Source organism: Dichotomopilus funicola (genome assembly GCF_033296635.1).
Source record: "Dichotomopilus funicola strain CBS 141.50 unplaced genomic scaffold C8A04scaffold_53, whole genome shotgun sequence".
Lineage (NCBI taxonomy): Eukaryota > Fungi > Ascomycota > Sordariomycetes > Sordariales > Chaetomiaceae > Dichotomopilus > Dichotomopilus funicola.
This window is the reverse complement of record NW_026944074.1, coordinates 13,421-36,824: the sequence shown is the minus strand read 5'-3', so window position 1 is coordinate 36,824 and position 23,404 is coordinate 13,421. Positions and strand designations below refer to the sequence as shown.

General features: G+C 54.4%; 6 protein-coding genes across 6 annotated transcripts; 3 read left to right on the top strand and 3 right to left on the bottom strand.

Moving 5' to 3' along the window:
* Positions 1–1,195: 1,195 nt before the first annotated feature.
* On the top strand, positions 1,196–3,775 carry C8A04DRAFT_13823 (uncharacterized protein; the record flags this gene model as incomplete). Its single annotated transcript, XM_062777865.1, has 7 exons — positions 1,196–1,271; positions 1,568–1,693; positions 1,757–2,279; positions 2,457–2,988; positions 3,051–3,191; positions 3,245–3,575; positions 3,648–3,775. 7 exons carry the CDS (start codon positions 1,196–1,198, stop codon positions 3,773–3,775), a joined length of 1,857 nt encoding a protein of 618 aa, XP_062635125.1.
* A 1,181-nt stretch (positions 3,776–4,956) lies between these two features.
* On the bottom strand, positions 4,957–6,354 carry C8A04DRAFT_30597 (putative oxidoreductase; the record flags this gene model as incomplete). The annotated part of the gene is made up of 3 exons (XM_062781434.1): positions 4,957–5,432; positions 5,495–5,656; positions 5,721–6,354. The coding sequence occupies 3 exons, from the start codon at positions 6,352–6,354 to the stop codon at positions 4,957–4,959; spliced, it is 1,272 nt and encodes a 423-aa protein (XP_062635124.1).
* Positions 6,355–6,949: 595 nt separating this feature from the next.
* On the bottom strand, positions 6,950–8,463 carry C8A04DRAFT_13811 (putative lactonohydrolase; the record flags this gene model as incomplete). The annotated part of the gene is made up of 3 exons (XM_062777861.1): positions 6,950–7,216; positions 7,294–7,613; positions 7,701–8,463. The coding sequence occupies 3 exons, from the start codon at positions 8,461–8,463 to the stop codon at positions 6,950–6,952; spliced, it is 1,350 nt and encodes a 449-aa protein (XP_062635123.1).
* A 1,016-nt stretch (positions 8,464–9,479) lies between these two features.
* C8A04DRAFT_30595 (uncharacterized protein) lies at positions 9,480–10,464 on the bottom strand (the record flags this gene model as incomplete). The annotated part of the gene is made up of 2 exons (XM_062781433.1): positions 9,480–10,174; positions 10,242–10,464. The coding sequence occupies 2 exons, from the start codon at positions 10,462–10,464 to the stop codon at positions 9,480–9,482; spliced, it is 918 nt and encodes a 305-aa protein (XP_062635122.1).
* An 803-nt stretch (positions 10,465–11,267) lies between these two features.
* C8A04DRAFT_13785 (ABC-2 type transporter-domain-containing protein) lies at positions 11,268–17,647 on the top strand (the record flags this gene model as incomplete). Its single annotated transcript, XM_062777854.1, has 8 exons — positions 11,268–11,861; positions 11,925–12,552; positions 13,301–13,889; positions 14,001–14,917; positions 14,971–15,971; positions 16,027–16,241; positions 16,295–16,717; positions 16,768–17,647. 8 exons carry the CDS (start codon positions 11,268–11,270, stop codon positions 17,645–17,647), a joined length of 5,247 nt encoding a protein of 1,748 aa, XP_062635121.1.
* A 2,600-nt stretch (positions 17,648–20,247) lies between these two features.
* Positions 20,248–20,953, top strand: C8A04DRAFT_30591 (uncharacterized protein; the record flags this gene model as incomplete). The annotated part of the gene is made up of 3 exons (XM_062781432.1): positions 20,248–20,340; positions 20,421–20,648; positions 20,720–20,953. The coding sequence occupies 3 exons, from the start codon at positions 20,248–20,250 to the stop codon at positions 20,951–20,953; spliced, it is 555 nt and encodes a 184-aa protein (XP_062635120.1).
* Between the last annotated feature and the right edge of the window lie 2,451 nt (positions 20,954–23,404).

Sequence of the window (23,404 nt, the reverse complement as noted above, 5' to 3'; positions counted from 1 at the left end):
CGGTGTTTGCATTCCGGTATTGTCACCTTAGGCTGACAAGTGCGAAGTGTGGTGTGCAGTGTGGTCTGCAATGCAGTGTCAAGAACCGAGAGTACCTCGTCGATCTCTCTGTTCCCAGCGGCGATTTTATGGAATTCGCCCTTGGAGGCCGTAAGCCCAGACGGAACTCTGTTGTGTCCGTGTTTGGTCCGTCGGTCCTAAAGCCGACACGGGTAAACTTTAGCGGCAGTGCGTATTCCTGTAGCTATCTAGAACAAAAAGCCGCCGCGTTTACGGTGCCATTGCATCTTTATCTCGAGCATTGGGTATGATTCCGGGCATTGTTTCATCCTCTCCACCATTGACAGTGGGCAGCTCGCCAATACGCACCAGTTATAGGCGACGTTTAGGCGACTTACAGAGCAACCGCCCGCTCCTTCCGTTCACGAAGGAAACTGGCACCATCCAAAAAAGATAAAACAACGAGACCTTGCCATTGCCTGCTATTCTGCATCCGGCAAGTAACCGGCACTGTGTTTGCCAACTGAGAACGGCAAGAACGACCAGAGTTTGGTTACCTAACACAACCCTCTCGCCTGGCAGGGTAACTTGAACTAGTGGGCAAACAGGGCCTCGGAACCCCTGTATCCCCCGGTGGCACCATTTCTCTCCCCCCATGGCGTCAACCTTAACCCGTCATCCACAACACTCCACGCTCACGAAACCCCACGCAGTCCCGCGAAACCCACCAAAGCGCAGGCTGGCGACACGAGGAGGCGGGAACGACGGCCATCGACGCATACCCCTCCTTATGATTGATTGCTTCACTCATTGATCCCCTACCTTCTCCGCAAACCCGCTTTTTCAGTTTGTCTCTTCCCCAAACACGCACGTTCAAACAGACGAGCCGACTTGCATATTTTCATCATCCAACGGCATAAACTCTCACACACCATCGAGAGTAACAAACGGACGTCGGAATCGACAGTACCTTACCACCGAACACGCGCCGGGGAATTATTCCTCTCCCGTTACAGAGTCGGAATTGCTTGGCATACCATCTCCGGCCTCCGAGTTCTAGGCTCTGAACCCCTCCCCCGTACAACAAGCCTCCCCCGAGGGACCACAGCAGGTCGTTACCACACCGTCGGGACGAGAGAATTTATTTATTTTCGTACATATTTTAACCCTCGTTTTTTCCTTTCCTGCCTCCCTGATGGCGGAGCTTCAACATGGCGGTGAGAACAGCGAGGCGCACTTGTGTCCGATTTGTTTGAAGACGTTTGGTCGGAGTAGGTAGCCCTGTTCCTACCTTTTTCCCCGAAAAATGAGTAAAGGGGTGGGAGGGAGTGAGTGAGCAGTGGGGATGGATTCAGTACCCGGCTGCCGTCAGCCCATCGAGCCATGACGACTGTCAGGTGTTCATGTGCTCACAATAGGCTGTTGGTCTCATTTGCCCATGGTTACCCATTGTCGTGTTTCTTAACACTGAGCCCCGGTTACACCGATCTTCATGTTTTCTCTTGTGTCCCTGTTGTACTCGCTTAGCCGTGGTCGTCGTGCTAATTCGGCATTCCGTCATGCGCAGAGGACTTGCGAGATCGCCATCGCCGCCGGTGCGAGAAGTCGATCGGCAAGGCCAAGCAGGTCAAGAAGAAGGCATGTGAGCGATGCATTGGGTCCAAGGTCAAGTGCGATTACGAGAAGCCTGCGTGTAAGTTGTCGTATCCTCCGCTGGATACAGTTCATAGGATGAATTGAGACTCACATGTGGCAGGCGGACGATGTCTGTCACGCTCCGTGGCCTGCGAATACAAACTGGAACCGCAGATCCGCATGCCAGCCGGCCATGTCCCCGGGCTGAGGTTATCGACAGCCATTCCAGCGCAACAGGCCCTTCCCAACGCCCACGGGGCCGACGACGAGATACAGGCTCTCCTTTCCACATCCGGTCCAGATACGGCAGACGTCTTTAGCATCACAACCCGGCATCAAACTGGTGTGTCCAATCAGGGCATGGGACAAGATACGGGCCCGGCCTACCTCTGGCTTCCACATACGAACCTCACGGAGCAACACCATTCGGCGGAGGACGCGGCAAGCAACTTCCGCATGCAGGCGCCCAACTCGGACATTGGCTCGATGGACACATCTCCCACAATGGATCTGGGGTTGATGGCTGACGACCGCTGGATGCCGGAACTACTCGACCCGGCTCTCTTTCCGAGCGATCATAGCCATAACACGATTCCGAGCCCAAACCCTGACCCGATCACCAGGCAGCGCGAGAAACCACCCGGGTTGGGCCTTCCGTCGTTAAATAACGATGGCGTCTCAGTAGCCGACATGTTCCACCAGCAAATGTCCGAATCCAACCACTTTGATGGAAGCCAAAACGACAATGCTGGGTATTTGTCACTGGAAACTTCCAACAGCACGTCCCGTGCCTCGTCCTCACCAGGAAACACCAGCAGGAGCAGTATCTGCAGCAACGGCGGCGGCGGTTCGCCCGCCTCAAGCGTGGGAACATCTGGGACGATGGCCACCAACAAGCGCCGACGGACGTCATCCCCAACCCGCGACGCAGCCAGCGACTGTGGCAGTCTGACCAGTCCCTTACTCGTCCACTGCCAGCCACGACTGATCGTACACGGCCGCGGCTCAGCCGACGACACAAATGGGGCCGGAGTAGGGGGCGGCAGTTCCCTGAGCGAGCTGATCCAAGCAGCGCGCGGCCAGACAACATGGCAACGGCAGCGGCAGCGAGGGATGATCGCGCTGGAGGAAGCGGTGCGGATGACGGCGGAGTATCCGCTGCGTATGCTGTCGACAACATTCCGTTCACCGTTCATCCACCCGCGACTGTGTCGGCAATCACCGCGGGGGATGCCGGAGCCAATCGCGGTGGCACTGGCGTGTGTTGGGATGAAGCTGCATTCGGAGGAGAGTGGGTTGCGGTTTGTTTGTGACATTTTTCGGGATCAGCGGGACAAGCTGATCAAGGAATTGGTATGTTCTTGTTTTGGCCGTAATTACGGTAATTAATCACACAGAATACTGACGTCCTGCAGCCCACACTATCCGACAACCACGAACAGGTCTGCGCCAGCCTACACGCCATGTGCATCTACCAGATCGAGGGACTGCTATCCGAGAACCGGTACAACTCCAAGCTCGCCACCGCCGTTCTCCACCACGAGTATCTCGTCCGAGTAAGCCCACCGACCCCCTATGCAAACATGAATACGCTAACCAACCATACCAGGCCACCCGCCGCCTCATCAAACGCCTCCAAACCACCACCACCTTCCTCTCCACCCCTCTCTCCACCTCCAACAGCAACCCCGACTGGGACACCTGGGCCATCCAGGAATCGTTGCGACGCTCCATATTTTTACTCGTCATCATCCACCACCTACTCGGCATTACCAGGACGCTTGACCCGGCATATTTCGAGCCGCTGCTCCCGCCTGGCGTAGCGGAGAGCATTGTGCTGCCTTGTGAGGAGGCGCTGTGGGTGGCAGAGACGCGGGAGGAATGGATGGAGGCGAGGCGGAATTATTTGGAAGATGCGGAGGGGAATAGTGGGACCAATAGTAATTATGGGAATGGGAATAAAAAGGCGTTGAGGCTGGGAGAGGTGGTGCAGATGTTGAACCGCGGGGAAGGAAGGGATGCGGAAGGGGATGAGGACATGGGGATGGGGACGGAAGAAAGGGGGTCGGTGTTAGAGGGCTTGCCGGAGTTGACGAGGTTGATTGTTAGTGTGGTGTCCGTGGAGGTCGATAGGGAGTAAGGAGTTTAGGGAGGAATGACTGGAGGATTTTAGTATTTGAAGACTTAGACCGGACCAGACCGGGGTTGCCTCAGCACGGGCGCTTGAGGTGGTAAGCAATGGGGTCAAGGGTTATGACGGTAATGGGATCCGGGATACGATATTTGGTGTTGGGTTACGTAGTTGGATTGTTTAGTTTTCTTTATAAAATGTGGCCTGGCAGGACCGGTTATGGTCGTGGGCTGGATGTTCCTCGATGCTGTGATGTCAGTAGAGTGAATGATGCATTATCAACTAATATGAGGAGGCTGATAAGGTCACGCCGTTGATATGGTTCGAGGTTAGGGTACAATCGCATACAAACGTTTCAAGCAGGAGGATCAGTTATCAAAGTAATTAATTAATTGTCATCAAGATTAACTACATTGTCCATTGCGATGGAAATCACCAAGCTTGCCGGTACATTAATTGTAACAACAGTGAATTGTATATTCCCACAGGCATTGACTCATTTTATAGTGTGACGGTGTTCGTAATTATTTATGCGCTAGTCGTTTTGCCGTGGGCATGTAGTTAGTCGAGTTGTGATTCTTGAAGTCCCAACAAAACTAGACTCGGACAATAACATAGTTATTAGTCACAAAATAGTGGTTGGTTGGTCTTTACGCTAAAGTTTTAGAGGTGATGCAGTGAGGAGAGTTGCGGCTGAAGTCTGGGAAGATAATTAATCCTAGTTATTTCTAATTTTTGTCAGAGTTATAGAATGAGAAAAAATATCCCTTTTCTCTATACAAAAATAAACAATTATTAAACTTGAAGATTTTCCCTGCTGAGTACTGAATTAGCTGTTCCCCTCCCGTTTAAAACGCGTTTGTATGCCATTTGTTCTAAGCAATGCATGTGGTGTCACAGTTTCCAGTATCTCCCTAATCTTAGTTAATTATCGCACCAGACCTCAGGCGGACGAGATCAAGCGTCTTCGGTACGTAACGTCCAGGGACATGTACTCACATGGCTATTCCGAACACTGAAAACTCATTCCGATGACTACATCTTACACGTAAATGAAACAGACCAACTCATGGAAATAGCAAAAAGCTAAAATGCGCACTTCATGTTATAATTATGCCCATCAACACCGTAACATAAAATAGAAACCCCCCCTTCACAAATCCCCCTCTCACAACATTCACCCTAACATCTTACCCCTTAAAACCCTCCAACCACCCCTCAATCTGCCCCGCCCTCTCCGCAGCCTCATCCAGTTCCACCCACCCTCTCTCCTCCCACCCCTTCTTCCCCTGTTCCCCTCCATGACCCCCAGCCAAAACAGCATCCCCAAAAGCAAACAACACACTCTGCACCCCCCTCGCTCTCACTCCAACCTCCCGCTGAGTCACCGTCCAATCCCACTTCACCTCCTCGACCGCGTCAGGCCCATCTCCCTTTGCAAAAGTATGCAGGTGGATGGTCACCGGCTCGGCATAGGCGTCTGCTTGAAGGGATATACCGGCTGGCGCGACGAGGCGGATCTCGCCGGTTGTGCCGTGGAGGGTCCAGATCAGGGAGGGAGTACCGGGGAAGGGTTGGCCCCGGCGGAAGGTGAATGATAAGGTGGCAGGGGACGTGTTTTTGCGCTCGTTGGGCGGGAGGGAGGAAAGGGGGATGTTGGTGAAACCTGTGGTTTTGAGGTGGTTAGCTTTGGTTGTGAGCGGGAAAAGGGAAGGCAAAAGGGCGTACCGTGGAGGGACAGCAGATCAGGCACGTCAGAGGTGATAGTCTCGACAATCTTGTCGTCTTGAGCCGGGCCGCGGATGCGTACGTCGGGACGCTGCAGCTGGAAGTGGGCATGAGTGGACTCGAGAGTGAGATCGCCGACGACGGACTGGACAAAGTCGACCACTGTGCAGTCTCAGTCTTAGTATTCCTCTCAAAAACGACCCACAGAGAAAAGGAGAGAACATACCATGCCCAAACCCAATGGTAATCGGATTCCCCCCCACCCTCCTCTCCGCAAAATACTTCAACCCAACCGGCAGCACCTCCCGATCCCTCGACCCCCCATACGCCTCCACCCTACTACTCAACAATCTCCCAATCTTCCCCTCCCTCAACAGCTCCTTGATCCTCACCACCGGCGGCGCCCACCGGCCTTGCAACCCGACCAAAACCCTCCCCTTCTTCCCCGCAGCACGACTCTGCCTCAACGCCTGCCTCAAAACCTCAACCTCCCCCTGATCCCTCGCAACAGGCCACTCAACAAAAACATCTCTTCCCGCCTTCACACTCGGCAGCGCGGTCTCTAAATGCTTGTCTACCCGCGTATTCACAAGCACTAGATCAACTTCTTCATCACGCGCGAGAGATTCAGGGTCTCCGTAGGCGCGCGTGGTCAAAGGGTCGAGATGGTAGGCGGCTACGGCGGCGTGGGCGGCGGACAGGGAGCTGTTGCAGAGGGCTACGATGCGGAAGCGGGTGCGGCCGGAGGGGGAGAGAAGGTTGGGAAGGTGGGCGGTGGATGCCCAGGAGGTGATGGCTGAGGCGGAGAGGCCGATGATTGCGACACGGAGGGTTTTGGGTTCTTCGTTTTGCGGGGACATTGTGGATAAATGGGGATTGGTAGTTAGTAGATGCCTAAGAGGTGGGTGAGGGTTGATGGAAACGAGTTGTGGTTGTGTGGATGTTTAATGAGGAAGAGAGAGTGCACCTTTATTGACTTGGTTTGGGTTTGTCTTTTTTATTTATTGACCCCTCGCAGCCACCGGCCAGCCATGTCCGAAGACTCCACCGGGACAACATGTCCGGGAGGTTGAATGTTTACCCTGATCCGATGATCGTGCATACGGACAGTGGTGAATGCAAAGTGATCAGAGGACGGTCGTATGGGGTATACAGAGCGATGCTGAGGAATGCGAGTGATGCGAGAAATCAAGGGCTGAGCAAAGTTGGATTCGGAGTAAAGCAAAGCAGATATGAGAACTGGGACCACCTGTATCCCTAATTTTGATTGCCCAAACAAGTTACTAGACCCCAATCTTGTTCATTCTGTTGGTTCTCCTATTTCCAGTTCTCCAGATCTCCAATCCCATCCACAACAGTAATGTTACTTAATCTCTCCTAACCGACCCCTGAAATCGTGTCTCTCACTCCTCACACCCGCCCCCTGAGAACCCCCATCATCTGAGGTACACTCCCCTATAAATCCTCCTCATCCTCCAACAAATGCGCCGGCCAGCCATTGACCCGTCCCCCCGGCAAATTCAGATGGACCTTCTGCACACCCCCGACGCCCGTAATCCACAAATCCTTGCTGCCCTTGCCCGACCAAGTGTTTCCAACAGCCGTAAAAGGGGTCTGGATCTTGATGACCAAATCCCCCGCGGGATCAACCACGTCGATGCCGTCGCCCACGCCGATCAGGACGTATCCGTTGTCGGCGACGCGCACGCCGTCGGGGAGCCACTAATTCTTTCTGTTAGTTCTTTTCTTGCGGTTGTAATGACATCATTACCGTGAGAAAATGGGGAAGAGAAAAATACCTTATGCGTCAAATGAAAAGGTCTCGCATTCCCCAACGCCAAACCCCCATGAATCACATCAAACGCCCACACCACATGGGGATCAGTGACATTGTACGGGTTGTAGATGACCTGGCCTACGGCCGGCGCGTGGTCGGGGACTGTCTCGGCACCTGAGTCGGCCACGTAGAGCGTCTTGAAGTCCGGGGAGAAGGCGATGCCGTTGGGCTGCTTGAGGTGTTGGTCCACGATGCGAACGGATCCGGTGCGCGGGTTGAAGCGGTAGATGGCTGGGGCGAGGACGGGGTGGTGCGGGGAGACACCGTTGCCGAAGGAGTAGTCTAATATTCTGTCAGCGTTTTCTGTTCTCTCTTTTTTTCATCCCTTTTTGGGGGAGGTTGTGTCTTTTTCGCAGGGAGAAAACTCACCATCATCAGTAAACCAAATATTCCCCTCCCCATCCATAGCCAAATCATTACAAGTACTAAACCAATACCCAAAATAATTATTCAACAACACCTTCGACTCCCCACTCGTCGCATTCAACGTATACAACCCGGGCCTCGCCACCGTCCCATCAGGACCCTCCACCTCATCACTCGACCCCCCGACACAAAAATAAAACAACCCATTCCTATAAATCCCCCCGACAGGCGAATACAACGGTGGATCCGCCTTCTTCCTATGCACCCCCTTGCCCTCATCCCCCAAGTCAATCACCTTCTGGGTAATCTCCCCACCCGACAACTCCGAGAACCAAACCTCGTTGGTATACGGGTCATACACCGTCGCGTCGTGGAACAGGGGTTCAATGTCGAATTTGTATTCCGACGTCGGCGCATCGCCGAGGATGGAGAGGCCCCGGTCCCGGTCGTAGACGATGAAATCTGCGTCGCGGAGCAAGGACCAGGAGGGGTCGTCGGGAACGTGGGTTTGCGCGTAGGAGGCTTGGTCGAGCGGGTTGATGGAGTCGGGAGGGGGGGCGCGGGAGAAGTTGCCGGGGAGCACGGCGGAGTAGTTGCGGACGCAGACGATTTTGGCGGTGGTGGGGCCGCATTTTTCGACTAAGGGAGCCGCAGAGGTTTCATGATGGGTGACCTCGTGGAGGGGGGATTGTTGTTGGTGGGTGTCGGGGTTGGAGTAGGTGGTGCTGCTCACCGTGATGAGGATCTCCTGGAGGGGGACGCGCATCTTGGTGGCTGGCGGGTGAACAAACTAGAGAATAGACAATGGCTTTGGGTATGGGTGTTGGCCAAGATGGACGACAACGACAAACGGGGGAAGATAGAGAACACCTGCAGACAGCACAGTCTGTCGTGCCAGCCGTTATGAAGTCCCTTTTCTTCGGTTCTCTGTATGTCTCTCAACGAACACCCTTGCCCTCACAGCCAATCCGTCTTACACATCCTCCGAACCAGGAGCTCAAGCTTCTCAGGCTCCCCGTAACCTTCGGGTCCATAACACCCGACTACCACCCCCCCATTACGCAGTCCCCCTTACACAGTCCCCACACAACCATCCAGTGCCGACGGCGATACAGCGGGACAGGCCGTCCCTCCGATGCACGCAACGAAACCTTCCTGCCCCGCGATCGACTTGGCGCAGCTTACATCGTGCATCGTATGTCCGAACGGATGTAAGATGCCATGCTCCACTGAGCTTATTTGGCTTAAGCAATGTTGGTGGTGGCGTCCGATAGGGATTGCATCATTCAACGGGCAGATGAGGAATCGGGCACATATGTAGCGGATCTGGAAGTACATCGGAGCAGTCGAGTTCGGAGGAGGTTGGCCCCTTGCTCGGAAGTTTCCTTACACGCTCGTACGAGTACCGACTCGAATGTCCAGCCGTATCGTCTGACATGCATACGTGCTAGGAAGTATACGAAATCCACCCATCGTGCAGATGCAGATCGCCACAGGGGTGTGATTGCCGTTCATTGCGGAACTGAGCATGGCAATTGGCCACGGGGGCATTTCCCAGACTTGAACGACGGCATTTTGTCATTGTGTAATTCAATTCCCATGTGCAAAATAGACAATCACTCCGATATCGGTCATTGCCCTGAGCTCAGCTCTACCCGGCTTGAGAGCCTCGACTCTCCACTCTCGACGTCGGCCATGAGAGTCAATCTTGCAATCTCAGTCTCACGATCCAAGTTTGACGATCTCAGTGAACAATCCAAGGCGACTCTGCTGGTGTAAGACCTACTCCGGACGCTGCCCAATAACAAAGTTCAGCGTCGGCCGATACCCATACTCCAACACCCCCGCCACAATCTCCTCCAAGAACTTGTCAAACTCATCCACACTGTCCAACAGCCCCGGAATCCCCCCCTCCGGCACCTTACTCCGCAACCCCCCAAACGTCTCCAGCCACATCTCCGCCGACGGCTTTTGCCACGCCTCCTCACGCGCCGCAGCACCATACCCCAATGTAAACGACGTCTTCTGCACGTTCACAAACCCAGCCTCTTTGATCCAATCTTCCAGACGATACGCCGCGTCAACGTCCATACCGAAGAACTCCGTCGTCCATTGTTGAAAGGCGGTAATTCTTTTCAGGATCGGCGGCAGCGCGTCATAGTCTGCGCCGCGAGGTACCCATTGCACTTCAGCGAGTTGGATCCAACCGCCAGGCTTGACGAGGTGGAAGTGGTTCTTGACCACGGGGAGCCACTCGTCCTTTTGCAGGCCCCAGACCAGCAGGCGCTGGTGGACGAGGTCGAAGCTGTTGGCCCATGACGGTTCCGGTGGGGTGGCTGATTTGATGTTGAACTCGCGCAGGTCGAGGGCTGCGTAACGGCCGGTCTTGGGCGGGAAGAGAGCGGAGCCGATGTCTACGCCGTGGAGCGACCAGTCGTGATTGGGGTAGAGACGGGCGACGTCCAGGAGCCAGGAGCCTTTGTAAAAAATAATCGTGGTTAGATATGTTTTGGAGCACTTTGGTGGTTTGAGGCGAGATCTCACCATCGGAAGCGCCGGAGTCAAGAACTTTGACTTTGCCCGGCTTCAGGGGCGCCGTGATCAGCACATTTTGCGTTGAAGAGAGGATCAACTCCGACTGCCTCTGCAGCCGGTCGACTTCCTTCGCGTGGTGCGGGAGGTGGTAGATGCCCTCGCTGCCTGCGAATAGGTTCTCGGTGCGAGTGCGCGGGCCAGTGGCCTCGGGTGCGGAAGCGGCAGCAGCCATGGTAAAACAAGCCCAGGACTTAGGTTGACAGAGGGTTCAACCAACAACGGTAACACAGATGTTTAACGCGTAGGCCGTGGCGGTGCGGTTGCGCAACACTTCAATACCCGCTTGGCTGTTGTTCCTTTTGCTCTCTGGGGATGAGATGAGTTTCATGAATCATGACGACCGGAACCCCGCGGCGGCGCGGCCTAGAGCCGACGCCAGCGCACCAACCCCCTCCGGATAACGGGACATCGCTAGCACTCGCTGGTGTGCGCGTTCTGATTCCGCTCATTCGATGCTGCTGCATACCGCAGCGAGGTGCATCCGATAGTTTGACGCACGCTGCCCAACCGACGCTGCAAATGAAACACAGTGTCGTGACGGCGTTGTATGTCTGTTACCGCACTGTGGTTGCTGAAACTATGGTAAGTCGGACTTCGGAGGTCACTGGATTTACGCTCTGTTTAGTGTCAATGTACTGACTGTTTTGTCAAGAGTCTGTCAATCGCGCAGACTGGCTGCAACATCTCGCAACCGCGGGGTACACTTACAACGAGGGTCCAGTAAATGCATTTGTAATAGACCCGAAACAGCGAGGACCACAAGTCAGCCGTGTTGCACCCACTGCGCATCGTCCTTGAATCGTCACCAGGTGGTACGCTGCGGTGCCTTGCATGAACCGACTTTGTCGTCGTCCACCAAGCTTTCTCGCCACCAGACTCGAGAAGTCTCCGCCTTGCTTCAGCGTCCGGAAGCGACACCTTCATACCCATCCGGCTGAGCCGCTGCAGCATCAATCTTATCGCCAAAGTCTCACCATGTCTCTCAGTCAACCCGGCCTGGCCAGTCCTTCGACTTTTGGCGGGCTCCTGGAAAGCCGCGCCATCTTCAACGCCGCCGATATCAAAGTCCAGCAACATGCCCTTCCGCCACCCACTCGCCGCAACGAATGGCGGTTCCGCCCAGGCTCGTATACCCCGCGAGACTTCATCCGGGAAATCGCCCTCTTGCTCGAAAGTGTCATCGTCCAACTTGGACCCGATGGCCCGGAAGACGCTGATTCCCGCGCCATTCTCATGGACGGCCTGCGGTCCAGCCTTTCCCACGAGGGCCGGGAAACTACACTCCCGCTAGCCGACTGGAACAGCGAGCAGCCCTCCGACCTGACCCGCCACATCCTTCGTATCGGCAAGGCGCTTTACCAGTACGCCGCCGAGGCCAACCACATCATCCCCGGCGACCCGTCCTTGACTGTTTACAGTCCCTGCGAGGGCCACAAGTGGGTGCCGCCTGCCGGTCGGCTATTACGAAGCCCACGCAGCTCGCCCATTCTCATGATGCTGTACAATGAGTGGCTGCATCAGATCACCTGTCTACGGGATATTCTCATCGGGTTCGACAATTTTGAGGACGTCATCTTGAACTTGGACCATCCGTCGAGACGGGGGACCCGGCCGTTGGAAGACATCCGCGAGGCCTTGTTGGCGCAGGTGAAATCCGGACAGGTTTCCCGCGGCTCATTCCTCGAGGCGGCTAAGGTGCTCACAGGGCCAAGTCTGCCAGCCGGGGGATACGGGTTCCAGTACGACAAGGGGGTCGTGCTTCCGGCAACCGTGTTCTCTGAGACCTCCTCTGATCTACTCTTGCATTTCAGCCGCACAGTTCTCATTCAAGAAGAAACCCAACGCGCGGTGCTGTTTGTGCCCGCACCAGTCTCTCCAGACGTTGGTAAGGTGGACGTGAGCGACCTGAAAGCTGACTCGTCCGTCCACTTTTCAAGACACATCTTGGTGGAGGATGCGCGCAACGTGGTGGGTGAAGACGGCCAGTATCTCATCAAGCTGGCGGCACATAACAACGGCAGCCCGGTGTACTCCGTCGACGTCGCTAGCGTGATCCGGGGTCTGGATGCCGCGAGAAACGCGAGCCCGGAGGAGGAGAAGGAAATCCTGGCGTCCAACGCACCTGGTCGGGTGTACGAGGCCTCAGAGATCTTGTTGGCAGATGCGAGCGTCGTGGAGAACAAATCTTCCCGGCCGGTGGTCATCCGCGCCGGTGAGGAGGTGGATCTGCTCGCGCTCTTGGGGAAGCTAGAGGTTGGCAGTGTTCACCTGGGGACCGAGTGGAAACGGGGGACGGAGGCATATTCGAGTGTCGACTCTGAGTCGCCCGGGTTCTTGATTATCCGGTGATAGAAGTAGTTGAGATAGAGTTTAACTAAGTTCACACTGGGTGGATTAACACGGTAATTAGATGTCGATACCGCCCGGGTGTTTAATTCGGCAAAGCGGCCTGTCATTTTGGGCCGTTGGGGATCAAGTTGAATTGTGATGGGGTGTAAATCCCAATGAACGGAATTTAGTTACGCACATATTATTTGCACACAAACCGCTCGCTCTTTCCTCGCTATTCGGGCTTAATAATGGTTTGTAGACAATCACTGTCTCGGGTTGCACTTGCCTCGGAGTTGAGTGGTCAACATCCACTATCCAAGCTCCCCGAGACGGCCCAGTCCGCAGATTTACCTGCCATCTCACTGCTCACAAAATTTGTTTTTGGCAAGCACGTGAAATAACACCAATTCTTATTTTCTTCGCTTTTCGGGTCAATGATGCCCCAGAATTACGCGGGCCAAGACTTTGTAGAAGCACGCTCACACTAATTGGCATCCATCTCGACCAGCTGCTCGTCTGGACTTTACGTACAATTTTACCCTTCCCAATCGGGACATCAACTAAACAATCAATACCTTTGTCCAGCTCGGCCGAAGGCTACCAAAACAAGATTATCATGGCTGAAAAGTCACCCGAAACCGGCCCGCCAGGCGCGAAGAACAACCCCAACATCGAAGAACACAACAAACAGATCCCACTCGCCTTCACCAACCTCAGCGTCGCGGCCCCCGATCCCGGTCTCGTCACCGTTAAGACCCTCCCCAAAGCCATCATCAACACCTTCGGTCCCGACCAAGCAGCATGGCTCACCCTAAACCTCTTTAAGCCTCTCGGGCTCGTAAAGCCACCCAAGAACAAGACCATCCTGCACGACTTCACCGGCCTTGTCCGCCCCGGCGAGATGCTACTCGTTCTCGGCCGCCCCGGTAGCGGGTGCTCGACCTTTCTCCGCACAGCCGCAAACCGATCAGCGTTGAAAGTAACGGGCGAGCTGCAGTACGCCGGGCTTGGGCACGAGGAGTTCTACAAGAAACACCGCCGCGAGACGTTGTATCTGCCCGAGGAGGATAAACACATTCCGACTTTGACTGTGCGGCAGACGTTGGAGTTCGCGCTCCGGATGAGCTTGTCAACGAGGGAGCGCAAAACTAAACACCTGGGGAATGCAGTTAAGGAAATGGCAGCTATGTTTGGTTTGGAACATGCCTTAGACACCATTGTGGGAGGAGGGGCCGTTCGGGGTGTTTCGGGTGGTGAGAAGAAACGGTATGTGGATTTCGAAGTCATGAAAAGGTGTTTCGCGTTTCTGACACGTCCTAGAGTATCCATCGCCGAGGTCCTGGCATCCGGTTCATCCGTCCAATGCTTCGACAACAGCACCAGAGGCCTTGATTCATCCACGGCTCTCGACTTCGTCAAGGCCCTGCGCACGTTGACCGATCTCTCGCAAAAGACGACGTTGGCAACACTCTACCAGGCCGGCGAGAATATTTACCGGCACTTTGACAAAGTCATCTTACTGGATTCGGGATATGAAATCTACTTCGGTCCCGTTGACAAAGCCAAGCCATATTTCGAGGCATTGGGCTTCGTTTCGGACCCGAGGCAGACGACATCGGAGTTTCTCACCACTGTGACCGACCCGGCTCAGCGACAGGTTCGGCCTGGGTCCGCAGCGGAATCCCTGCGCACACCCAAGGATCTCGCAGATGCCTTCAGGTCATCGAAGGAGTTCTCCCAGTTGCAATCCGAACTGAATGATCTTGACCGGTCGTATGTATCCCAATCAGATCTTGTTCCCACCAGCCCAATCAAACTCTCATACCCATCACAGGTGTGGGAATGTCTGAGGCGGGAGGTCCAGCTCATCAACGGTCGCCGCGCAGTGTACTACCAAAAGTGGATCAACACGGTAGTCCTATGTTTGATTGTCGGGAGCGAGTACTTCAACATCTCATCGGACGCTTCGGGCGCCTTCACCCGCCAAGGCGTGATCTTCTATGCCATCATCGCCAATGCTTGGATGCAGTATCCCGAACTGTTTGACGCGCATTCAAACCGTGCAGTCCTTGAGCGGCAGTCATCCGTCAACATGTACCGGTCCTCCGCTGTGGCTGTGGCCCGGATTCTCATCGATATCCCCATGATTGCTTTGCAGCACGCGTTCTTCATGATTGCGTATTACTTCCTAGCCCATCACACCGTGGCATACACTGCTGGGGACTTCTTCTACTTTTACTTTGTGCTCTGCTTGTCGACCATCAATTTTGCCAATTTGCTAAGAATGTTTGCGTGTAAGTCGGCCTTGTTGTTCATCAAGATGGAACATGGTTAACACTCTGTGCAGATTACGTCCCAAGCGTTGAGGACTGTTTCCGGATCGGAGGAATCGCTTCGACCACAACGGTCTACTTTGCCGGCTTCTTGATCCCCATCAACCGCATGCGCCCCGTATGGTCATGGCTCCATTACATCAGCCCCCCTCGGTATTCATACGAAGCGCTCCTCACCAACGAGCTCCACCGCCTCGAGATATCTTGTGGTGACCAACTTGTCCCGGACGTCCCGGGCGCGAACCTCTCGCATCAAGTGTGTCCCGTTCGCGGTGCGGAAGCCGGTCAGGACGCTGTACCTGGTCTCCAGTACGTTCAATCCCTCGGCTTCAGCTATGCCAACCGGTGGCGCAACGTCGGTATTCTCATTGGGTTTGCCGCAGCGTATATGCTTGTAGGCGTGATTGGCAGCGAGATCATGCACTTTACCTCACAGGGCGGCGCACCTGTTGTCTTTGCCCGCAGAGACAAGAACAGGAAGGGGGAGAAGGATGCTGCGGCGGATGTCGAAAAGTCGGCTGCCCTCGGCGATAGTGGGAGTTCTAGCACGGAATCATACCGAGGCAAGCCTAGCCTCGTGTGGAGCGATGTTACTGTCGACATTGGCGACAAGAGAATTCTCCACGGTGTAACCGGCTATGTCCGCCCCGGTGAGCTGGTAGCCCTCTGCGGATCGAGTGGTGCCGGCAAGACCACTCTCCTGACTCACCTCACCCAGACGAACCCAGTCGGAGTCTCGGGTGGACAGCTTGAGTTTGGAAACAAGCCACTGGGCCGGTACTTCAAGAAGATGTCCGGATTTGCTCAGCAGTCGGATATGCACGACGGTACTGCGACGATCCGGGAAGCGCTGGAGTTCTCGGCTCTGCTGAGGCAACCGTCCATCTACTCTAAGGCGGAAAAGTTGGCGTATGTCGACCATGTGTTGGAAATTTTGGATTTGACGCACCTGCAGCACGCTTTAATTGGGGATGCGGATTCTGGGCTTGGGGTTGAGTTGACAAAGCGGGTTACGGTAGGTTATCGTTGTTGACTTCTTGTATTATGCCCATGCTTACTGGTGATTGTAGATCGCTGTGGAGTTGGTCGCTCGGCCTCAGATCTTGTTCGCCGATGAACCGACGTCTGGGCTTGATTCCCAAGGCGCCGCGGCCATTGTGAGTTACTTGAAACGGCTCGCGCAACAAGGCCAAGCCGTGCTTGTCACGATCCACCAGCCGTCCGCGTCGCTTTTCCGGGTGTTTGACAAGGCCGTGGCGCTGTCATCTGGTGGCCAGCAAATTTAGTACGCGTGACCCAAATCCCGTGTGAGCTATACCCTGTGCTAACACTGGATAGCTACGGCCCTGTGGACAACGTCCTTCCATACATTACTCGGATCAGTGGGACGGAGCACCCCGATGATGCGAACCCAGCCGAAGTGTTGCTAGAGACCATTGGTTCTAAAGCCACCGCGAAGGACAAGACTGATGGTCTGGATTGGACGGCAAAGTGGAAAGACTCCCCGGAAGCTGAGGCCGTCCAGAAGACCATCACTGAGATCCGGAAGAGTGAGGTGCAGTGGGACAGCATTGAGCAACAGCGCGAGTTCAACACCTCCAGCTTCAGCCAGACAGTTCATCTCACGAAGAGGATGCTCTTGAACCAGTGGCGCAAGCCCGCGTACATCTACAGCAAGATATGGGTCCACACCATCCAAGCCATCCTGATCGGTTTCACATTCTTCCAGCTCGGCACGTCTCCACTGGACCTTCAAAGCCGGTGAGTTCCAACATCTCCTTCCCATCATAACCAAATGCTAACCCGGCCAGTGCCTTCGGCGCATTCGCCCTCATCTTCCTCGTCAACACCATCGTCAACCCAATCCTCGCCCGCTTCTTCGGCCAGCGTCTGCTCTGGGAAGTCCGCGAGGGTCCATCGCGCACCTATGGTTGGCTGGCCCTCTGCAATGCAAGCTTCCTCGCCGAGCTCCCGGCCATTGGCGTCACGGGGGTGTTGTACTACCTCCTCTGGTACTTCCTCACGGGCTTACCGATGGGCGAAGCAGCGGGCTACACCTTCCTGATCGTGATGATCTACGAGGTGTTCGAGATGACCTTTGGGCTGTTGGTCACGGCCGTGAGCCCGGATCTGAAGTTTGCCGGGTTGGTGCTGGTGTTCTTGGTGACTATTTTTAATTGGTTTAATGGTGTTGTTGTGCCGTATCAGCAGATTCAGGGGTTTTGGAGGTATTGGGTATGTTTCCCTTTCCCGTCCAGTCCAGTCCACTTCAATCTTTCGAGTGATTCACTAACTCCCCTCCAGCTCTACTACCTCAACCCCCTAACCTACCTCTTCGGGGGCATGATCATCGCCGCGGATGGCAACGTGGACGTAGTCTGCGATGAAGCAGACCTCTTCTCCTTCCCGCCTCCCGATGGCCAGTCCTGCGGCGCCTACGCAGGCGATTGGGCTGCCAGCGTGCAAGCCAACCTGACCAACCCTCTGTCGAGGGATATCTGCCACGTCTGCCAGTACACCAAGGGTACACAGTACCTTGAGCAATTTGGACTGCGGGACGGTAGGTTGGGGGATAATATGTGGACGTATTTGGGGGTGTTTGTACTGTTTACGGTGGTGAATGTGGTGTTGTTTTATTTTTTTACTTGGGCGACGAGGGTGAGGAAGTGGAAGGTTTTTTACTTTTTCTGATGATATTGTCGGGGGAGTGTTGATGTTGGGTCGCGAGATGTGGACGAGAATGTAACGCGAGATACCGCGGCTGTTTTCCCTCCTTTTTCTTTTTCTTCTTTTTTTTGCTCGTTCCCAGATCGGTTGTCAAGATGGATGACCCGAGATCGAACCACAGCACAAGCACGTCATTGTACCTTGCCAGTTGTCCCATCTTCCGAGGTCGCAAGCTGAAAAGCCATCGCGATTCCGCGGTTGCATTTCGCCTCAGCCGTACCATTGATTCCCGGGTTCGTGGGCAAGCTGGGTTAGCATCGTGGGGTTTTTGTCGATTTTTGATCTCGGATCTGAAATTCGCCACTGGAAGAAAGGCGGTCCGATGCTTTTTTGCCAAATTTTGGTACACTGACTGTGGCTCGTGTGGACGAGGATGAGCAAAAAGACGAATCGAAATCGTTGAAGGTGATGGTGTAATGGCGCCTATGATGGCGCGTGAGGACGAGAAAGGGAATGATGTGTTCAGGTTCGTGGGGAGCAATGTTAAGCAATGTTACTATGGGACGTGTAGCGGCTTGGCTGACGATGGTGGGGTGCCGGCCGGAAGCGCGGGGGTCACTTGTTAATTTCTCGGGACTTGCTTGCGAGGGTTACAACGGACAACAGTCTCTCGATGGCTTGGGAGTTTGGTTTGGGTTTGGGTCAGGTTTGGATGTTCACGATTGGGTTGGTGATGTGGTGGGCAGTTCATTCCGGGATCTGGTGAACCCAAGCACGCCAGGCTGGATCTGGGTTTGCCATTTGGGGGGATTTGGAGAATTGGGGGCGGGACCTGGCGATCTCTTTCTTTTTCTTGATGTCTCCAATTCGTGCGCCATCTTCGATCGACTTGGTTGGTTGGTTTGTCGTTGGTTGGTGTTGTTTGGAGTTTTCCCCAAATCGACTTCCGCACTCCAACTGCATGTTGCAGATTGCAGATTCGAAATTCAAATTTCAGGGGCTGTCACACACCAGAAGCGGGCAAACAGTGAACATCGCCGTTTGCAGGACGATGGTTTGAGACAATCATGGCATGGAAGGACGTTGGACTGCAAATCAATGTCTCTGTCTGCCCGTTGAACGGATTGTCTTTCACGTGGAGCATGGGTAGATATCACGCTCTCGGTCAGTCAGTCCATAACATTGACAGACTTGAATGAAGGAGCCACGGAGCATCCCCTCACAGAAACCAGGACAACAAACATGCCAAGCATCCCGCTCTCTGACTGCCGATCAGCCCGTGCCTGGGCATGTCAAGATCGGCTTGCGGACTTGTGATGATGGGGAAACAGGGGCGCGTTTGGGAATTTGGTCCTCCTTGGAGAGTCCTTGCATGCTCTCATTCTGGCAACCTAGTCGTGGCAATGGCACCATGATACGATGGCCCTGGCCTGATGGGGAAAAAAGGGAGATGCTAAGGCGGCACGGGCGGTGCGTGTTCTCAGCCGTGAAGCACGCCATCCCCGCCAATTTCGATGCCAAGCCCGGCGCCTCGATCTGGGGGTGGGCTGACCTTGGTGGACGCTTGGACAGATGGTGTTAGTGGGTGACTTTGTCGGCGAAATCGTAGACGTTGATAAAACAAGAACAGACAGGGACTTACAAATAAAAACCACGGAGAGGACATTGTAACTTCCAGTACTGTGAATTACCGTCACATCCCCCGTCTGGGATGGTTGTTGTGATGTTGAAGGGAGTTGTTGGCGGGCAGCCTGAATTCCGAGTTAACAATCAAACAGGGATCGAACGACACACCTTCGGGCAGGCTTCTCCACGTGGACCAGACTGCCGGGGCTCTCCCACACACGCACACTCGCAAAACTCGCAACAACAGACCAGACGACCAACCCTGTCCTGCATTCCACTTCCTGCATTGCGACGGTGCGCGGGATGCAATCGGGCGACGATTGACCCATCCTGGCACAAGGCTCATTTCCTTTTGGGCTTTTTGGGCAGCGCAGGAACTCGGGGAGTGTGTCCGACGAGCACGAGGACGGTCATCATCAAGGGTTTGTTGGGGGTTGGAGCTTAAAAGTGGTCCGGACGAACTCCGAGGGAAGCCGGCCAGGTCAACTACCGTGGTATCTAAGCGGGCGGATGGGGAGGTATCCGGGGATTCGGTCACCTCACCTTACGAGTGACCAGTTGCCACCGGCGAGGCTAGCGAGGGATGAGGTTTGGCGTGCCTGTGTTACGGGCAACACAATGCAGTGGTGCCATGACGTGACGGGACGGTCAATGATGATCTGCATGCCCGTTCGGCGCTTCTTGACGATGCGCGTGGGAGTCACGGATGGTGTTGAGCGAGTCCATGACTCCATGGCCGGCATTTGACATTGCACGGGGCTGGAGATCAGCGAGGTTGCTGATTACTGACACTGCCAGGATGGTGGGACGACTGTGAGGGCACAGTACAAGAAGAGGTCCTCGCCGTCTGTTCTCCCCTTCTTTCCGGGTCCTCACGCTTTCTTCGCTTTGCCTACTTACATTAGATCATCTCGTTTCTTCCGGGACACACACGCTCTTTGCACACAACCAGCCATTCATTTGTTACTGTTTTTATAATCAAACACCAACCCGCAAATATGATCTCCATCAAGACCCTCACTGCCGCGGCTGTGCTGCTCGTCGCTCCCGCTCTCGCCGTGGAGAACGCCAAGCGCGAGCCCATCTACGTCGTACGTCCTGTTTCCCTTCTCCAACCTGGCCCGTCAGACAGGCAGAGTCAGGGACCAACCACTAACGTTAACTGCACTAGCCCGTCGCCGGCATTAACATCGCCCCCGGGGTTCTCGAGAACCTCCTCCACGGCGCCGGCGCCGGCAAGCGCGGTCTCCTCGACGGTGTTGTCCCCAGCAACGTCGCCGGCGGTGCCTCTGGAGGCGTCCTCGGCCCCGTGGTCGACCTGGTCGCTAACAAGGGCCTGCCGGTGCCCGGTGCCAAGCGCGATGTTGGCGACAAGGCCAAGCGTGAGCCTCTCTACGTGGTAAGCTCCGTATTCCTAAGCACCCACCGTATTGGAAGGATGAAGAAGATGCTGACGTTTTGATTGAACAGCCCGTCGCCGGCATCAACATCGACCTGGACGTCCTGAAGGACATCCTTGGTAATCTCGGCAAGCGTGGCCTGCTCGACGGTGTGCTTCCTGGCGGTGCTGCCGGCGGCTCCAACCCTGCCGGTGGTGTGGTCGAGACTGTCACTGGCGTTGTTGGCAGTGTCACCGGCGGCCTGACTAAGGGTGGCCTGCCCATTCCTGTGCCTGGCGCGAAGGCCAAGCGCTTCGAGGCTTAAGTTGTGGGTAATTAGCTGGGCGGTGATGACTGGGATGGGGGGTTATGTACGGCGTAATGTGTAATCATAGTGCGGCACTAGCCTGACAATTAATCTACTGCTGTGTTGGACATGCGCCATGTGCAAGGCTTCGGCTGTGATTCTAAATCCCTATGTGACGTACCTCGTGCAAAGTTCTGGACTCAGTCTACTTATCTACTTACCCCTAAATCATTTGCTTGGACGTCGCGAAGGTCTTGTGGCGCATAAAATGAAGGCTCGCGGCCGTCTCTCACAGCTTTTGCGCCGTCACGGAAATTGTAGTTGGAGTGGCGGGGATGTGCAAACCGTGGGCCATTGAACTGTTGTTCTCTCAACAGAAACAAAGGAAACCCTGTGCGGAAGTGTGTGGCTCTAAACACTTTGTGTTTAATTACCCAGGTAAGCGCTGTCTCGAGCGGAGTTTTCAAGCAATGGAGTGTGGTTGCATTTAACAGTGTTATGGAAGGAATTGAGCGATGCACCAGACTTGACTCTGTTGATGGACCTGACTGGAAGCACAACCAAGGTTAATTATTTAGGTACGCAGGGCACGTGTCACAACAACCAGTCTCAATCTTCTGCTTCATCAAAAAATTCCATGCCTTATCCCCACTGCTATCCCCGTATGCCGCGTATGTCAGGCAGTTGTCACGGCCGTGACTTGTGGCGGTGTGGGGTTCATGTGCACAACTTCGCGACTCCTGGCTCGACTGGAGTCACTGGACAGTTTGACCCACAGTTCCTCACTTGAGGATGGTACATACTAGTCGGTTGCGCCCACTGTAAGAGCGCTAATTAATGGAACGCAAGCGTTCCTGGTGCGGTCGTGATGTACTATGTACGTTGAAGAACAGAAGGGGCGATTCTTTTCATTTAGAAAGGTAATCCGCAAAGCTCTCAAAGGAGCAAGTGGACGCCACAGTCAACCTGCATAGGTAGGTAGATATTTGCCATGTGGCATGTGGACATAGTGGCGTTATGACCATAAGACCGGGACGTACAATATCACCAGTGTTCCTCCTTGTTTTGGCCAATGGTGCCTCCCTTTTCTAGTAATTGTAGTATAATCAGGTAGTTAATGAACTACCATCCTCATAACCACCGACCCGACAACCGCTAATCTCGTGGCCGCCAACCTTCTCTTCACACTTAATTACTAGGGAGGGCGAAGACGGTGATACAATCAGGAATGTTTGATATCCAGATTGGTACGTACCCGCACTATAACCCCCATTTCTGGACAACAAATCAACTAACAAATTCCCGGTATTTTGTGGCAATTTCGTTTTGGTAATAATTTGTAATAGTTCTATTCCTACAACGCTCTAGCATTCAGGCCAACCGCTCATCATGTAATCAGTGTACTCGGGTGACCCTTTCCACGCCTCCTTAGTGTACCTCTGAAGGCCATCTGAGGAGGGTTTTATTCACCCCCATACCAATCTTTGATCCCGTTCGTTGCATCCAGCTCCGATAACTTTCAGTCGTAGTCTCGATGCATGTGTTGGCTGCGAATCTGAAATCTTCGATGGCTGCAATGTCTGTGATGGTCAAGATGGCTGTCTGCCGAAACACACGGAGCTATCGGATTGGTCAAGACATGTCGGGTGTTTGTGACGCGACGCGTAGACGACAGCAGAAACAAAAAACTGCGGGGAGAAACATTTTGACCTCCAGCACAGTGAAACACCATCACATTCTTGTGTTTCAAACGTTGTTGTGGGATTTCCGCAGCAAAAGCCAAAGCTTTGATCAGGTCCCGGGCCGGGAACTAAGCAGGGATTCAAGCACCACTCCCAGTTTCCTTGAGCAGACTTCTCCACACGCCGCACATGGATTCTACGTGTCAGACTGCTGGGGTTTGTTTCGCCTTTGGGGCTTTGGGTAGGAATGAAGAAGAAGAGACGAAGTATATTTTGCGCCTAAGTGCTAGCTGTCGGGCAATATGCTGTACCGGCGATGGCGGTCGGAATTTGGGTGGGAGTTTGTGTGGCCGTCGAGCACGAGGACGGTCATCCGTGGTTGGGGTTACTAGTGGTCCGGATGGGCTCCGGGGGAGGCTGGTCAGGTTATCCGGGAGACGGGGCGGACCGGAGGATCGATCGGGTCGTGTTTCACTCCATCAATCACTTCTTAGTGCCATTTTAGAGTGCGCAACGGCAGAGCAGAACCACCAAGCCGGAAGCTGGATGATCTCGCGTTACCCGCCAGATATCTATTTCGTGCTTGATCTCCGATAATCGCTGTATAATGACATTAAATTCGTAGTCGGGTAATACCATGGAGTCGCTGCCGCCGTGTAATTATTCGGATTAAAAGTTGAGAGATGCAAGGTAAATTCTACTGGGACTATGAATATCGACGTAATAATACACACAACCGAGGAGAAGTATCCGGGCATTCGGTCACATCAACACTCACCGCTTGCCA